Source organism: Antedon bifida, chromosome 1, assembly GCF_963402885.1.
Source record: "Antedon bifida chromosome 1, ecAntBifi1.1, whole genome shotgun sequence".
NCBI classification, from domain to species: Eukaryota; Metazoa; Echinodermata; class Crinoidea; order Comatulida; family Antedonidae; genus Antedon; species Antedon bifida.
The window spans coordinates 6,334,514-6,352,546 of record NC_136226.1 but is presented as its reverse complement, the minus strand read 5'-3'; the positions used below and the strand labels follow the sequence as shown (position 1 = coordinate 6,352,546).

The window sequence follows — 18,033 nt, the reverse complement described above, 5'->3', positions numbered from 1 at the left end:
TTATTTATTATATAGACATAAAAAAATACAACTTTGCAGAACTTATAAAAATGAGTACATGACGATATCTCACATCATACATGATCTTTTCTTAAAAAGATGTAGACAAGAAAAGATCTATGTAGTTCTAGGCCAACATTAATTTAAATTTTCAGTGAATCGGATGAAACTTAAGTACTGTACAAGCAAATAAAAATAATGCAGGTAAATATGGGTATGTAGAAGAGTTTATTTATCAATATCTGTATACATACATTGATAATATTTATTGATAAATAAAACACAAAAAGTTCTTTTAAAACTTTAGCACATGGTATTACACAAAACACCTATCCCTTCATAATACAAAATACATGCATTCAACAATTAACAAAATTAAAAATTTCTCTAATATAAACATATGTAAATTATAATGTGCTTTATACCGTGTAATTTTAAATATATATACTGTACAATCCGCAATTTGAAAGTGATGTGATGATTAAAATTGAATAAACCCAAAACAGAATAAAAAAAAAAAAGTTTTTCATATCATGGTGCTAGTTTATGGAATACTCTAAAAAAACCAATGCAAAATGCCACAAATTTAAATACTTTCAAAAAATTATTGGTGTGATTTATTATTTATTTTGTACTCTTATCACAAATGTAATTAAGGTTTCTGTTCATATATTTTTGTTCTCTAATTTGTTATTTTTAAAATTTGTTATTTTTAAAATTTGTTATTTTTAAATGTGTAATGTACTACTGTTAGTTGATCACGGCCTTGTAGAAGAACACCTTTATGGTGACACAAGCTTTTCCGTGTTAAAATAAAGTATTTATTATTATTATTATTATTATGTATAAATGGCCATTGTGTTCCATCCAACAATTTGAGTTTTATGAACAGTGCAAAATAATGTATACTGGGTTGTAGAATTAGCTTGCCACAAATTTAAATACTTAAAAAAAAATATTGGCATAATTTTACATTTATATATTTCTCTCTTTCACTATTTTAAAATTAGTAATGTATTAAGTTGATCACAGGCTTGTAGAAGAACACCTTTGTGCTGATATAAGCTTTTCTGTGTTAAAATAAAGTATTTATTATTATACTGTATTATAGATATTATTTTTATATTAAAACTTATAATATATGGATGGCAAACATACTCAGGTGAGACGCAGAATGTCTAACGACGATTAGCGTTTAAGATGATGAATGGTTTATTTTTGTTTAGACTTTAGCATTCATAAAAATAAATTATATTGTTATTGCATAATTTAACAAATTTATTTTGAGGTGAATCCCTATTTTTATTTGTGTCTCAAAATTGTTCGTCTAGTTATCAGGAAGTTGGCAAGGAAACAGCAATTTTGACAGAAGTAAAAGTAAAGATTTACCTCAAAATAAATCTATATGTTAAATTGAAATCCGATGAAACTTGTTCACAAGTTGAGGCAATGCCTAATTCAGTGTTTACCATAGGGCAACATATTTACAGTTAAACATTATAAAACTATTCCATGGGTAAGTTTACAGGCTTAAATTTGTTTTAAACAAATATCAAAACAATGTATAACATAACCAGCTACATAAATAAACGGCAGGGGTCATTCCTGTGACCTAAAGAAAGTAAATTGACCCCTTCATATTATTTACGAACCAAACAATGTTTTATTCAAGTATAAAATTCCATTTTTAATGATTAGGATGCTGGAATCTGAGGCAGGCCAAACTCATCAACAGCTACTCCATCCTATAAAATAAAAAATGTGTTTTAATGTTTACAATGATACCAAACAATTACTTGGATAGATTTTATTAATGGGAAATACCATTATTGTACAAAATAAGTCTAATATAATTGAATAATCCGATATTGAAATACATATAAAAACGGATTATTTTAAATGTATGAATGGCTACAACCATTGAGGAATCCTCCATGATATAAAATACAATAACAATTTTAAGAAATTAAGCTAAATTATTTATTTATATTATTTGTTGTAAGTTATATTCATTTTTTCTTCTGTTTTATTGCTATTATGGAGGAAAATAATAAAACAAAAACTTGAAAATGGAAACAAATTGAAAAAGTTTTTTATTAAAGTTTAAATTATAAAAATGTTTTTACATACACAGAGCAGTAATGGAAACATGCAATTTGGATGGGAATCAAAATCTGGTAACATTTGTAATGTCAGAACATACCTTAGAAGCAACTGAGTCCCCTCCAATTTCTGATTCTGGTACTGAAGGAGCACTGATAGCTTCATCTAAATAGGAATTATCTTCATCAAGGAACATTTCATCACCAAGTGCATCAAGTTCTATAAACAAAATATACAGGCTTAATTCCACCAAATAAATGAACAATACAACTTTAATACAAGTGGTTTTTCCACCACATTATCGGTTATTATGTTATATACCTAGCCCGGTGGGGTGACGTTAAAACACATCTCCCACCATATATTTATTTGGCATAAAGTCTGCGACTGCTAAAGCGACAATGAGGCTCCATAACTCACAAGTCCCACCATGAAATTTTAGGAATTTTTTTTGTGATATTTCTAGGTATGCCATATCTTAATTTTCAGACTATATATTTTCAGATAGCAATTTACTGAATACATCATCTCATCCAGTTTATAATTCCAAACTTGTAACTTAATATTTATTTATTTATTTATTTAGGTATAAAACACATATACAAAACAGCAGCCATTGGCTGAAAACGTTTGCTTACAATCAAAATACAAATTTAAAGTAAAAGAGGCACAATTATAAACAGTATAGAAAAATAACTATATACTATAAAACACAAAATACTATATAATTCGTTAAATAAATAAAATTAAGTACGTAATTATTATTATTATTATTATTTAAGATTATTAATAGTATATTAGTAGTATATACATTATTAAAATTATTATAATCGGATACCAAATTATTATAATATATGATAATATATGATATTATCCTATTCCCCTGTGCTTGTATACATTACAATATACATATAAACAAACTATATGAAAAAAATGATGTTAAAACTCTTAAATTACTCTTCAAACAGTGTTTGTACTGTAAAGATGTAAATATGGAGTAATTTTAAAAGTTGAAACCGTCATCTATGGGACTCACCTGCTTCCAGATCAGCTTCATCCAGCTCAGGCGTTCCATAAGTCCTTCCCATCATTTCCTGAACCTCATTTGCCTGTTCCATCATGTCCTCCATATCATCTTGCAAATCCTAAAGCATTAAGAAAAATAAGAATCTACAGATCTTTGTAGAAAGGCTGCAGTGTCAACAATCCTATCTAGTTTATTGAATAATAGTGAAAGTTTAGATGTATGAACGCCATGCTAGCGATCTGGAGGTCATGAGTTCAAGTTCCACCCAAGAATGACTTGCACATTGCATATATTTGTTAAGTATTCTCAAATATACTTTTTTTTTTCTTTTGTGGCTTGAACCACACTTTTATTCATTCATTCATTCTACAATATGACATGATTAATGTAAGTTAATCAGTAATATGTTGTAAATCTACATACTTATACTTAGTATTAAGTCAGAGTATGGCAAATATCTGACCAATTATTGGTGCAACTTGTTTGCTTTTTCAAAAACATTGGAAAGCTACACTCGTTAGTTATTATACTATACATTGTATCTAACCTCTATTTGATCAAGATCAACTTTCTTGTACTCCTTTTTCATCTCTTTAACTCCTAGTTTCATGGCATCCACTGTTGTCTTTGTGTCTTTCAGTGTCTGTGTGGCAAAATTAGCCTGTTCCATATTGAAAGATTGATTTCGAAGGTTCTCCATTTGTTGCTCATACCTTTAATAAATCATAAATTCAATATAATCTTTCTTATTTCTATATATTGCAGTAGATAGATTCTATATGGTGCATAGGTGTACATATTAACTGTAAATAAATAATTTGTCATGTTCACTGTATAACCTGGATAAACACGGTTGACGCAGTACTGACTTACATTTTTTTTTGCTTAAGAACACGCATTGCTCTTTGTTTAACCATATTCTGTAAAGATAAAAAAAATAACAATTTTCTAGTAAAACATAACAATGTTATTAAGGCATCTTTTGAGGCATTATCCAGCAGTGAAATGTTTAAATTATAAACCCAAATCCAAATGCATAATTTTGTAATATATTAATTATATCAATGTATGACAGTTTACCTTGGATGGGCCATCTCTCATTTTCTTCATTTGGTCTTTGTACTTCTTTAGTTCCATATCCAGTTTGGCTATCTTTTTCTCTATAGAATCTGATCTTGAGTCAACCTAATGAAGGAAAACATAAAAACGACATTTATTTCAAGCGTTATTTTATAGACTGGCTAGGGTATTTCTATTTGCTACTACACTACTACAGTATTACTATTATGGACTAATAATTAATTAGGTCTAGTAGTAATAATAATATGCTTCGTTGCCACATACCAACAAAACAAAAGTAGGCTAGAATTATGCATTTTCTGTTTTATCTAGCCTAGGCTAGGCCCTATTAAGTATTACTATTTAGTATTTTTATTCTTAAAGATGTATTGTCCCTTGAACCACAAAAAAATGAAGGTCAAAATATTCTAAATTTAAATTGGCCATATCAAAGTAATATTAAAGTTATTCACTTTAAGCCGAAAATTTGAGCCAAAAGCAACAAGTTTACGTAATTAAAAGGTAAATTAGTTTGATTACATTTCGTCTGGAAAATCGTCGCGAGCGAAAGTAAACAAAGATTTCAAACCACTAGTACGCATTATGCATATGCTAATTAGGATTAATTACAACTCGTCACGGTTGAGAAGGTATTTTCACACAGATCGTGAGGAAGTTTTATGATTATGCATACAGAATAGCCAAACAAGCGCGTTTCATTATGGGGTATGTTTTGATCGAAAACTTTGACTGGAAGTCAGAGTTATTTTTTAAACAAAAAAACGTCTGTATTTTCTATTTATATATATTTATGATTTTTTTTTCGACAAATTTTTGGTGATAGTTAATAACTATTATGATAATTCAAAATGACCCACCTTTTTTCAAAATCTGTTATTTTTTATTTTTTTGGAATTAGTCAAAGGGACAATACATCTTTAATTAATACATTTTAATAAAAATAGTAATAAAAATATACCAACCAGGGGAATATTGATGGAGGAGAGGCGCTATCTTAAATAATATATAAAAGTAAAAGATATAAAACCTAACTATACAGTATTACGCTAGGCCAAGCTATAGTATAAAAGGTGTAGGTCATGACAGGCTGGTCACGACATTTAGCAGTGACAACAAGAATAACATCTATAAGTAAAAGTCTAGGCTAGGCCTAGCCTAGCTCAGCATTTTTTTGCAGGAAATAAATGGACATTTGTAACTTACGTTCTTGATACAGTCACTCATGTTTGGCGGAGGAGCCTTTGGCTTTGAACTTCCAAATAATCTATTCATCTTGTATGCTGTAATTACTTGAAATTAATTGGAAAAATGATCAGTTATAGGTTGTTTAAAAGAATGTTTATTTTGCTGACTCGCCAACACGGGATATCAGCCTCTCTCTCTGTTGTTGTTTTTTAAGGCATGACGTAATTTATAATTTACCCCCTCTATCTATCTCGATTTAGAAGAACCATAAATTACAAAAAAAAAAGTTTATAAAAGAAATATGCTTTGTATTCATTTTTAATTTATATATTATGTACAGTACAATATTTGGCCAGTGAAGTTTATTTTGTCAGCATACAAATTCAGTTTTATTACAGTAACAGTTTTCATGGAACTAAATCAACAATAGCCTACAATTTCATGAGAGAATATGCAATGACAAAGGACACAAAAGATTTTGAAACAAACGAAATGAATTCAATTTGTAACGTGCCAATCCATCAAAATCTATTGCAAAAAGGAGGGATGACAGTCCTGATATGAACGGAACAGTGTATACTGGTCTTATAAACATACACCGAGTAATCTTTGTATAAAATTAACACCTCCTTCCTCTAACTGTCCCAAAACGAAATCTTGGTAATAATTAAGTACGTACTTAAAAAAATAGAAGCAAGATATAAATGTTTCTTGTAAATAATTATATTTATAAAACTGTATACCATTTTATTGTTAGCGTCTGTGCGTTTAACATATCTATTTCGCAGAGCTCTAGGCCTACTATTTGAGATTCTAGACAGAAACTCTAAATCCCGCTCTAAATGCTTTGTCATGTCTGTATACATAGTTTTCTTAAAATTGGTTTATAAAATACGAGTAAGCAGGGGATGTACAAATGCATCCCCAGATCATAGCCACCATACAACACTGCACCGAATGTAATGTATTTTTTAACTTTAAATCTTTACAACATCAAACAATTAATTCTAAACAAGGAATTTACCAACAGCATATCTGTACAATTCTATATTCATCATGTCAATATTTGCATGACTGAGCACCTCTTTCTATGTATGTTCTCTCTTTCAACATAACAGGGAAACTCTAGGATGGGTGCTTTGGTTGTTTAAACTATTTTAAAACATGAACACTACACTTCTTCAATGTAAATAATATACATGGAAATATATTCTAAATAATATGATATTCCATCTCAAACTCATTTCTATGAAAATGTTCTCATTCAAATGTGTGCCCTTATGATGTTAACAAATTATGCAAGCACCCAGATGCTCATTTGCATATAATTATTATAACTGTGAAGACTTAACAACAGTATTACATTTTGTACTTAAATATTACAATTGAAACAACACATTATCAACAAACATTTATACACACAGGTGAATCCTGGAGAGATATGGCAGAGAAGAGCTTATCGAGAATAAGCTTCAATCTCTCAATTAAAACAAAAATCACAGACGGTACAACATAACAAATGTTAAAATAATGACATAGTGCAATAGCAACAGTGGCAGACCTCCAATGCTGACACAAGGTTGGTGAATTCTCAACTGCACTACATAATAGCATACCTTTTGAAAACACTGTAGTTTACTTAAACAGAATTGCACCAATCATAATCTGCAGAGGGTTTAGAGTTTAGAGGCGTGTCACGCATCATTGACTATACATAGATAGTGAGCAAAGCACTATGTACCAGTAAATATATAACCATGTTTCAAATATTTCATATGCACTATTTTCCCATCCCTGAAAACGGACATCCCATGGGTATCTTCTTTCCAGCACTGTTCATCATCATTTTCTTAATATCCTCGCTCAATTTGATGTCATCTATTGACAACCCTTTCATATCACCTTTGACCTTTGAATGATGATCTCCATTTGCTCCTACCTCTTTTGGAATCTTGTCTGCAGTGGCAGCTTCAGATGCTGAAAACAGGAAAGCAAGAAAATATATATATCAGTTTTGGATTAGTATATTTTGGTCATCCTAGACTCCATTTACACTTACGATTTGGGCCGGCCCAGGACTGCCCCTGGGTCGGCAATAGATAAGTGTAAACACTTCATAAAGTTAGGCCGGCCCTGGGCCAGATCTTATGTTTTATGCAGTGAACCGTGACCAAGTTGAAAAATGAGAAGTTAAGAAAATGAATTCTCAGGGCTGTCATTTGGAGCATAAGTCTGCTGGATAGGGCCTAAACATTTAAATTTGGTAATTGTATACTGATTATTGCAGTGAACCACAACCCATATAAAAATCAATATTATTAAAGTAAATAAAATGTGGTAAATTGCAGTAGAATAATTTTGACATGATCGAAGTAATCATCTAAACCGTACCTCCAAGGCCCTTCTTTGCCTCAACTTCTTTACTTTCTTGGCCTTCCTTCGCTCCTTCTTTCGTTCCATCTGTAGCTTGATCATCCTGTTCTTTTTTATTCCCTGCCATCTTTTTCCTATTTTCTTCATCAAGTGCTCTTTTCTTTTCTGCCTCTACTAAATGTTTGCAGACTTTTTTGTGAGTGAACCAATGAAGTTTTTGACAGGCCTGGTCACAATAATTGCACTAAAATAAATAAATAAAATGAATTTTTTATTTTTTTTGGTGTTTTTCTCCTTCTGGATTTGACTATTTAACATTGTTTTCACCAAGTGAGGCAGCATATTGTAATCATCTTATACATTTACCATTTTACAGGCAGAACATTTCTTCTGGGCTCCTGCATCTCCACATGTTGAGCAAATCTTTTCATCTGTTGCCATGTGTAGACCATTTATAACTTGTGTTAAACAGGCAAGAGCTGCAGGCTCATTCTAAAGGGAAAAAACAATTCTTATTATAGCTGTTTAAACTAATAAAACTACTATTATCTACTGAAACAGAACAGGCTGGCTATCTTACCCGCCATAAAGTACTTGGATGGGAGACTCCTTGGGAATATCGAGTGCTGTATAGACCTTTCTTTCAGGGAGTGTTATGGCATAATGGTAAGAGATCAGACTAGCATTCATTCATGGGTTCAGGTCTGTCTCTCATATTGATTGTATCCTTTAGGTAAGATACTGTACTTTCATTTCCTCTCCCTTCAGATGGGATGTGAAGCTGTTGGTCCCATGTACAAATAACAAGAAACATGCAGATTTATGCTGTAAATACTAACACTGATGAGTAAATTAACTTACACTTTGATCAGCTAGACTCCGAACCAGCTGTTGAAACAGAGTTGCTTCATGGTAGGGAAAGTCTCTTATTGTTAATCGCAGGTATCTGTCCATACCTAGTTGGGCACCATCAGCTTCTCTTCCCTGTAACAAGCTTTGAACAAAAATTTAATTGAGAATTTCTAGAAATGTTGAACTGTACAATCCTTGTGTTTTTTTTTCCAATTATCTTAATTAACTCTGAACCTTTCAATTTAAAAAAAAGTTATAGTCCAGTTTGGTCCATCTTGTCGCTAATTTTTCTAATCTCGTAGGTCATTTAACTGCAGTCCTTTTCTTTGTAAATATATATATTTAATTCAACAAATTACAACATCAAATATTTTATCTAACAGAGAAGAAAAAAGTCAGTGACACCGTGAAAAAACTCTGGAGTTTATCCATGGTGTTTATGTCAAAGGAGTATGATAGTGAATATACTGTAGAATAAAGCTCTGTCTACACTATAGAACTAGTTTTTAAAAAAAAAGTGTGATGTGTCCAAATACGGTAGTGATATGCTCAAATATGGTAGTGATATGACATCATCATGTCCATATAAGAGCACATCACATTTGTTGTCAATTTGATAGTGTAGACAGAGCTTAACAACTTACTATTTGATCAAATGATGGACAGTTTCGCCTCTTTCAACTAAGTACTTGTGGCATGTACGTAGGATGCTTGCAAAGTAATGCATTTTCATTGCTAATACCTCGTTTGTTTCCTTTTGTTTCATTTGCTGTTCACAAATGCAGTCTAAAACTTTCGCAATACGTATTGCGTTGTTCAATAACTCTTCATGTTTAGATGCAAACAGACAAATCTGTGAGAGAAAAAAAAATATGTTTATATTTATTTAACATTAAATCTTATTTTCTAGAATTGCTAGATAGAAATTTAATAAATATGAAAGTGATGATTTGATCATTTACAGTGAGCGGGAGGACACTTAGTTGGAAATTTGAAGAAGTCTAAAGGCATATTTTTGTTGATATAAAGTTTGCGGTACACCAGGTGTATTAGTTCTGAAAACAAAACAAAACTCTGTACTGATGTTTGTTGCTGAAGAATAATAATTGTATATAATGCATTGTACAGAATAATGTTATGATTTCAAATTTACTGAAATGCTTAATTTGCTACTACAGGTACATATTTATAATATCACAGCAAATAATTGGTTTCTATTCCTATTATAATAAGATCAGTTATAATTTGAAATTACATTTTGTTTAGAAATTGTGAGCTGTATTTGTAATTTTTTATCATTTATATGAAACTTCAGAGACATAATAACATAGATGATAAATCTAAAATGATGAACATTCATTTTAAACATTATCATAAACCTGAGAAGAGCTGCTCTACTGCTGCAGTAGCATACAAGAATATTATTACGTTTAATACTTATATATTATACTAAGATTAAAATATGGTAAAGTATCGTTACTCATAACAACCATAAAATTTCCTTGGTAACGAACATATTTGTTGACAACAAGGAATGCTAATGTAATGAATAGACATAATTAAACTACAGAAATAACAAAACAAAATTTTGATTAATTTTAGCAGCCTTACAGTACGATGATTGGTTAACACAACTGGATTACGTAATCGGAAGGTCGTCCAATCTGTCATGATATTAAAAATCTACATCTAAACCATCTAAATTCTTCAATTTCTATTGCATTAGCAACCACTTTTACTAATTAACTAACGAATATCAGCAACGCGGTTCCTCAGAAAGAGCTTTGTATACACTATATGAGATAATTATGACATGCTATTTCAATAAAATCAATTGCAAAAGCATAACTAAAGTCCTGTCTACACTATCAAACTAGTTTGACAAAAAAAGTGCGATGTGCCCAAATATGATATTGATATGCCAAAATATAGTAGTGTGAAATGACATCATGATGTCTAATATATGGGCACATCACATTTTGTTGTCACATAAAGTTTGATAGCGTAGACAGAGCTTTAAAAAGCATTAAATAAGGATGATTTTTAGATAGTCGACTCTTTTTGTCAAATTGAATATGATACTAACCTTGACTGGATTCAGATTGTTAATGAGGACAAGATTGTAAACACATCCACTCAAGTGAGGGGGTAATTTCGGCTCTTTTTCAAATCCTATATAAAAAACATAACAGATTTTATTTCATGATGAACATACTGCATGATCCATAACAACCTTTTTGACTTAAAATACCTAGATGGCCAGTATTGATAATCATTTCATTTTTTAAACTTACCATGAATTTTAGTGTAATACTCAAGTTTTTCCCGTGAAAAGAAATTGTTGATGATACTGACACAAGAATGCTGGCCAACGAAGGCAGCCATCTGGGCTGCTGTTCGGCCTACAGAGTTCACTAATGTGGTCTTTGCTCCTGATTCTAACAATAACTTTGTAATACCTTGGTGGCCTAAAAAAATTCACATGAAACAACATTAGCATTTTATTGCAGTGATATATTATTATTTTTAAAACAAATCACAATTGATTTTTGCTTATACCCTGTGTGTATTGAACTGCTACACTATGAACTGAACTGGGTAAAAGAAAGAAATATCTATTAGGTTGACCTCTGAATTGACCTCCCTGTTTATGTTCACCAAATTTAAAAAGGGAAAGGAAAGTTTATAAATATAGATTCCCGTTTCAATCAATAAATTAAATTGATTAAATAATCCCATTAAATCTATTTTCAACGAACCTGAGATGGCAGCAAACATAAGCGCAGTGTAGGCATTTTCGTGTCTGTTATTGTTGACATCGGCACCGTGGGCTAAGAGCAATTGTAGCAGCTCAGTGTTGCCCTTAAATGCGCTATGTTGCAGAGGCGTCATACCATGCTAGAAAAAAAAAAGATTATTACTTTACTTCAACAATCATAAAAAGCATTTATTCATTGACAGAGCAATGCAGAAAAAAATATTATAAGTTAAAATATTCAGGTAATGGGATAATGTAAAATATTAATTACATAATTATGCAAACATTTCCATTATTGAGGTAGAAATCATTGAAACAATAATTGTTTAAAAAAAAAGGAACTTTACTTTACCTCATCAAGACAGTCAATACGTACATCAGACTCAGGCAGCAAGGTACGAACCATATTCACATTACCTGAAGAATAACAAAAACATCACAGATTTCTTTGTTTACATTTGTTAGCACCAACAAAATATGCGTTTCCATGTGTGGGCCTATATGTAAAAAAGCCAGCCTTTCATATTGTACATATCAATTATTCCAACATCAACCTTTTTTAGTGCTCCTCCACAACAAAACTCGCTACACGCACTCACCTCACACAGCCATCTCAATCAGTTTTGTGATGATGACATCCATCTTATTGTCGGATAAAATGCTGAAACTTACCTGTTTCGATGTTCTTAAAAATAAGTTTTTCATGTTCAGACAGTTCTCCAGCTTTAGGTGCAGCCATTTTTCAAAATCGTAGTTAAGCAGATTTTAGAAATAAACTGTAATATAAATGTTGTCTTCGATCCGTAAATCACGGTGACCAAATAAATTTCTGGAACTGTCGTGAGTTGATAACAACAACTTTTGCCAGGAAATGTTCAACTTTAGTAACAAATATAATGAAATTATTCGGATTATTACATAATATACAAGTATAAGTATAATTTAACCATGCAATTTATACATACAGTAGGTAGTGATTTTAATTTTGACACAAACGTGAACAATTTAGATATGATATAATAAATTTGTGAAAATTAATTAATTTTGTGGTTTGCCCATGTTTATTTGTTCTGGCAATATCTCTTCTAATTCCTTCAAAATGGCGACTTCCATGTGGTTACGGAAAACTAATCGAGTACAAGGTTTTCGTAATTTGATGACAGTTTTATTAGTTCCGAAAGTACAGCCAAATGTACCTAAATATTTAGTAAACACTCATTGTTCTTATTGTTTGCGGCAGTGCACACCATGTTATAAGCTGGTAAGTAACACTTATATATGGTAATTGAATATGCTAGGCTTTCTTCTTATTCCAACCCGCCATTTTTGTCGCCCATGAAAGCGAGTTTCTCAGGCGAACATAAAATATGTAAATAGTTAGTCCAGGCCTAGGACTTATTTTAAACAATTGCAGAACAACTAGCGACTGACAAATAGATATCAAAATAATAAAAATAAGAAGTGGCCTACACTTGCATGATATCAATTTTTTAAAGTAGGCCTATATGAAAGAATGATCAGATTAGTCTAAACATATAATTATTAATATTAATGTTTGTAAGGACAAACTTTGAACTTATACTTAACTTAGATTGAAAGTGGTCCAAAGCCCATTATTTTTAAATACTACTAAAACTCTAACTCACGGTATCTTATTTCTCTCAACAGAAACAACTACCATTTCTAACAAAATGTAATCATTCAACCTCAAATACTACACCTCAAATTAACTCAGGAAATATAAGAACAAAATTGAGGTAAACTATTTTTATTTTACTTTAAAGATTGTGTGTGGGGTTTCCAGCATTATTAATATTATATTAAGCCTCTTTATCAAATCTTAAATATATTATTTTATACAAAATCATGGTTTCTTATGTGATCAATCTGGAAAATTAATTTTTTTTAAATTCGTAGTGTAGCACAAGAAAATTGATTTATATACACAAAATATTTTTATTAGGGTCATTACAATCAGAACACTATTTTTAGTTTATTATTTTTTTTTTTTCATTCAATATTCAAGCACAAAATACATCATATAATACATGACAATTACAACATGAGTGCTAAGCACTATCGAATTGGGTCTCCACACTGTAAAATTGTGTAGTGTTAAAATTGAATTTAATTGAAATTGAACATTAATAATATAATTAATTATACATTAATTAATTTCTATTATTTACAGATAAAGTTAACACATTAATTATATTATTAATTACATTATAACTGAAAGTAAACTGTTCATAAAATTATGTATTATTGTATAAATTTTGGTTTTAAATTTGTGTTTCTAGAAGATATTGTACCAGTCTTAACTCTCCATCAGTTAATGAAACAATAGATGTACTTTCAAAAGAAGACCTATCACTGCTATGTTCACATATACAAAAGGTTTGAAATAAACAATACATTGTTAATTACCTACTCCATATGTTTTCAATTAATTTCTGTGTATTGTTATCACATATTGCTGTACTAACATAGCATGTGTAAATTATGTTTAGTTTGTTGTCGTTGACCACATAAAATCGGTACAATGATGAAGATAATTTTTAGAGAAATAAAGAAAAATAATGATAATGATACAGTCAACTCTCCCAATACCAGACTTTCCTCGAAGCCAAAAGGTCCCAGATTTCTCTTTACCATTAAAAACACATTCTCAATACCAGAATTTTCAGAAAACCAGACATATTTCAATGGCCAGCCCATTGGGAGAGTTTACTGTATAAGTATGTTTTTTTATGTTGTTGTCGATATTTATTGTCTCTGAACAGCTTTGATTATTAAATAATCATAAAATTTAAATAAACAAATGTCACTTTTCTTTTTTATAGGAATTGAAGACCCCGGTTGATGAATTGAGGGCAATATCACGGTACCATTTTGATGGAGAGGGCAAGGCCTTTCGTCCTATGCTTGTAATCCTCATGTCAAAGGCATGCAATAGTCAGAGTAACCAGGGTCATAGGTAAGAATTCAATAAAGTAGAACACCTAATAAGGGGACACCATCAGGACCCAACAAAGTTTTCATTGGCGTATACAAAAGTTGTATGGGTATATGTCAATAGAGGGCAGTGTGTTCATGAATCAGAATTCAAATATTGAAAGAGAAGCTTTCTCATTTATTTATATTGTTTTTGTACTTGAATATCTTGTGAATTAAAATTGAAATGTTTATTTTTATCCTAGGAAAACAATTTTAGACTCCCAATACAGACTAGCCATGATTACTGAAATGATCCACACTGCCAGTCTCATTCATGATGATGTCATCGATGCCTCACCTACTAGACGAAGCAAGCCTACAGTGTGTAAGATTTGGGGCGAGAAGAAAGCAATTTTGGCTGGGGATTATGTGCTATCGGTAGCGTCGGGTCTACTAGCTAGGCTTAGGAATGAAGAAGTTATAGTTGTGCTAAGCCAAGTCATTGAAGACTTGGTTCGAGGTAAGATGAGTCGACCTATCTTATTCACAGACAGTAATTTTCAGTCACCTCTTTTCTTACATTAAAAAAGTTTAATTAGCTTAATATAGCAAGTTTCCAAATATGTTTCTCCCTGATTCAAGTCACCTCCCCCGCCTCCTCTATTAATTTCAAATTATTAATTCCACTGCAACATTTATTTTCAGGTGAGTTTATGCAACTTGGTTCTAAAGAAGACAAGAATGAACGTTTTCATCACTACCTCTTAAAAACTTACAAGAAAACAGCCAGTTTAATATCAAACAGCTGCAAAGCAGTGAGTATTCTCAACCTTTTTCTATAAATAATCTTTGTTTATTTATGATTTATATACAGCCCTACAGTAAAATTATATTTGAATAAAATTTACTATGATCATGTATTAATTAAGAGGTTGGTTTAAATCCTGCAAGAAACTTTTTGTTTTTTTACACAAATATTGGATCATTTTTTTATTGGGCTTGCTCAATAAAGGTATTGAGATTTAGAAAAGAAATGTTTTGCTTGTTATGTTTTATATCATAAACAATACTATGCAGTAAGCCTTTTTAAATTACTACATACAATGGAAGAAATACTCATCGAGAAAAAGAAAGACAATAAAGTTATATTATTATTATTATTATTTCTAGGCTGCTATTCTTGGGGACAGTCCTCCTGAAGTTTGCGATGTAGCCTACAGCTTTGGACGTAATATAGGCATGGCTTTCCAGCTGATAGATGACGTCCTCGATTTTGAATCATCTAGTGTGACATTTGGGAAGCCAACAACAGCCGATTTAAAGTTAGGCCTAGCAACAGCACCTGTTTTGTTTGCTGCTGACAAGGTAAATGAAACACAGCCACTGTAAATGTTTATTATGATTTTTCACATTAACAGCACAATAGGTTCAGGATCCAGCCAGAATATGTTTGTCTTGAAAACACAAAATTGCACGAATGGTATATTCTTTCTACTTTTGGATTAAATATTAATGAGCATTTATTTTCGTAGTTTCCTGAACTTGATGATATGATTATGAGACGTTTTAAAGAAAAGGGTGATGTTGAAAAAGCTAGATTAGCTGTCCAAAAGGTAAAGACGGTTGTTTTCATATTACAGTTAACTCTTCCAATATCAGACACCTGGTCTGGTATTCAGAATGTGTTTTTGATGGTAACAATGAATTTGGGTCTTTTTGGACGTCAAGAAAAGTCTGGTATTGGGAGAGTTTCCGGTTTTCAGAGAGTCCGGTATGGGGATACAGTAGTTAAATTCATAGTATAAATCGCAATGGTTTGACCAATAAGTTACTATAATAAATTGTATTCTTTACAGAGTGATGGAATAGAGCAGACAAGGTTTCTAGCCCAACGACACTGTGACGAGGCTGTAAGACAAATAAAACAATTAAAATCATCTCCAGAACAAGCTGCCTTAATTAGTCTAGCAAAATATGTAATTAGTCGATTAAAATAACATTTTATATCAATATATTTTATTAATGCAATTATATGAGGTCTACCTCACAATGAGTACCCTCCAATTGAAGACTTTAAATTTACGTGTCTGTGCTCAAAAAAACAATTCTGATTCATTGTGAACAGTTAGGTGTTTAAAATCTACCCAAACTGAATAATCAGAATTACAGTAAAATAATTGTGATATTTAAACCAACATATGTGACATACTTATTTAAAGGTGCCAAAAATTGCAATAATTGTTACACTTTAAAATAATTACGATTTTCAATTAAAACTAAAAATCGAGCTGACATATTTAAATTGCCAAGAGTCTTTTATTAGAGGGATACTGTCAAATTTATTTTCCAAAAATTATATTTTATTTTGAATGTGCTTATAAAAATTTTGATAGACTGTAGATATGCTGTAGTGTTATTCACTAACTAATAAAGTGTTAGAACATGTAAACATGTGCGATCAAATAATTACAGTACTGTACTTCATTTCCTGAGACCCCAAAAGCAGTCAGCATAACATGATATGTCTGGGGCCCACGAACAACTTAACTACATAGAATTATTTATCAATATACGATATAAATTTAAACAAGGCCAACAGCCATTAAGTCGCGTGCTACAATGCATAGTGATACCGGACAGACAGACAGACCGACAGACGGACAGACAGACAGACAGACAGACCGACCAACCGACCGACATAGTGAACTATAGAGTCGCGTCGTCCACGCGACTAAAAATTACAATAGATATATACCACCTATTGATACTAACACCAAGAACTTAAGCAACTAAACATGTTTGCATACAGTACAGGCCATACAAAGTTAGGAGTTCCAGTCTAGTTAGGGATGCTTATTTAAACTTAATTGTGTTCATTTTTGGTTTGTATGCATGTTTTGCAGTTTGGTCTTCCTCATTAACAAAATCCTCCATTTAGAATTACATTTTTAGCATAAAATTAATTTACTATTTTTGTATCAAATCAATAAATCAAATATATTTTGTAAGTAAATGATAATTCTATATACAGTATTTAGTTTGTTTAATTTTCACATTCACATGTTTAATGTAAGGAATAGCCTCTAAGTAGGCCCTCATTGATCAATTACTATTGCAAGCTGTAGTAAGAAATCAAAACCTTTGAGTTTGGTTGGGGTGTGGTTAGGGAGTAGTTGACTGCAATGATAATTACCTGCTTTTCTATTAAAATACTAATGCTGAGATTCAGGTCAATAAAATAAATTGCTTTCTTAAGAAAAACAGTTTCATCTTTTTAAAAATCAATTTTATCATTTATGATAACTTACATTTTGTATCCACAATGACATTTGTTTCTAAACACTCCTACTTATTTTGAATTACAGCAATGTTTTTTAGATTTTATTTTTATTTTTTTGAGCCAACTCAACCTTTTTTATTTAAATTAAAAATCATTTAAGAAATTTATGGTACTTTGTAAGCAGAATTGTTTCAGTCGTTGGCTTCTCTTATGTACCATAATATGTGTACAGTGTTTTTGAACAATATTAATAAATAGCTCGATATATAATTTGTGGTTTGACTGTCAATTTTAAATACATATATTGCCTCCCTCTACCCCTTTTCCCTTTGATTTTAAATGAAAGCATAATAGCGCCCTCAGTTGAGATGCTGGGCGTGCACTTATCAACACAAGAGCAACAGTTGTTGCATACAGTGTCTTTGATGACACATCGAT

The 18,033-nt window shown here is 31.1% G+C and overlaps 3 protein-coding genes across 3 annotated transcripts; 1 reads left to right on the top strand and 2 right to left on the bottom strand.

The window, feature by feature from the left end:
* Positions 1 to 209: 209 nt before the first annotated feature.
* On the bottom strand, positions 210 to 5,599 carry LOC144839521 (charged multivesicular body protein 5-like). The gene is made up of 7 exons (XM_078694924.1): positions 5,414 to 5,599; positions 4,211 to 4,315; positions 4,004 to 4,050; positions 3,678 to 3,843; positions 3,140 to 3,248; positions 2,204 to 2,322; positions 210 to 1,745 (listed from the first exon to the last, which is right to left on the bottom strand). The coding sequence occupies exons 1-7, from the start codon at positions 5,480 to 5,482 to the stop codon at positions 1,695 to 1,697; spliced, it is 666 nt and encodes a 221-aa protein (XP_078551050.1). The 5' UTR covers positions 5,483 to 5,599; the 3' UTR covers positions 210 to 1,694.
* Positions 5,600 to 5,712: 113 nt separating this feature from the next.
* On the bottom strand, positions 5,713 to 12,202 carry LOC144852914 (ankyrin repeat and MYND domain-containing protein 2-like). The gene is made up of 10 exons (XM_078710977.1): positions 12,051 to 12,202; positions 11,731 to 11,795; positions 11,380 to 11,518; positions 10,915 to 11,088; positions 10,707 to 10,792; positions 9,265 to 9,473; positions 8,630 to 8,762; positions 8,135 to 8,260; positions 7,787 to 8,012; positions 5,713 to 7,372 (listed from the first exon to the last, which is right to left on the bottom strand). Exons 1-10 carry the CDS (start codon positions 12,115 to 12,117, stop codon positions 7,176 to 7,178), a joined length of 1,422 nt encoding a protein of 473 aa, XP_078567103.1. The 5' UTR covers positions 12,118 to 12,202; the 3' UTR covers positions 5,713 to 7,175.
* Positions 12,203 to 12,482: 280 nt separating this feature from the next.
* On the top strand, positions 12,483 to 16,764 carry LOC144852903 (all trans-polyprenyl-diphosphate synthase PDSS1-like). The gene is made up of 9 exons (XM_078710966.1): positions 12,483 to 12,639; positions 13,047 to 13,135; positions 13,679 to 13,775; positions 14,222 to 14,355; positions 14,579 to 14,835; positions 15,021 to 15,130; positions 15,486 to 15,680; positions 15,848 to 15,928; positions 16,172 to 16,764. The coding sequence occupies exons 1-9, from the start codon at positions 12,490 to 12,492 to the stop codon at positions 16,310 to 16,312; spliced, it is 1,254 nt and encodes a 417-aa protein (XP_078567092.1). The 5' UTR covers positions 12,483 to 12,489; the 3' UTR covers positions 16,313 to 16,764.
* Positions 16,765 to 18,033: the final 1,269 nt, after the last annotated feature.

What these genes read in the sequence shown, in the direction of transcription:
- LOC144852914 (XM_078710977.1), bottom strand. Translation starts at nt 12,117, where the DNA reads ATGGCTGCACCTAAAGCTGGAGAACTGTCTGAACATGAAAAACTTATT. An exon ending in TATGTTTGCTGCCATCTCAG is followed by an intron (nt 11,089 to 11,379) that starts GTTCGTTGAAAA and finishes GAATTTTTTTAG; the next exon opens with GCCACCAAGGTATTACAAAG. An exon ending in GTCCATCATTTGATCAAATA is followed by an intron (nt 8,763 to 9,264) that starts GTAAGTTGTTAA and finishes TTTTGTTCAAAG; the next exon opens with CTTGTTACAGGGAAGAGAAG.
- LOC144852903 (XM_078710966.1), top strand. Translation starts at nt 12,490, where the DNA reads ATGTGGTTACGGAAAACTAATCGAGTACAAGGTTTTCGTAATTTGATG. An exon ending in GCACACCATGTTATAAGCTG is followed by an intron (nt 12,640 to 13,046) that starts GTAAGTAACACT and finishes TTCTCTCAACAG; the next exon opens with AAACAACTACCATTTCTAAC. An exon ending in AATATAAGAACAAAATTGAG is followed by an intron (nt 13,136 to 13,678) that starts GTAAACTATTTT and finishes TTGTGTTTCTAG; the next exon opens with AAGATATTGTACCAGTCTTA.
- LOC144839521 (XM_078694924.1), bottom strand. Translation starts at nt 5,482, where the DNA reads ATGAATAGATTATTTGGAAGTTCAAAGCCAAAGGCTCCTCCGCCAAAC. An exon ending in TGAGAGATGGCCCATCCAAG is followed by an intron (nt 4,051 to 4,210) that starts GTAAACTGTCAT and finishes TTATCTTTACAG; the next exon opens with AATATGGTTAAACAAAGAGC. An exon ending in GGGACTCAGTTGCTTCTAAG is followed by an intron (nt 1,746 to 2,203) that starts GTATGTTCTGAC and finishes TTTATTTTATAG; the next exon opens with GATGGAGTAGCTGTTGATGA.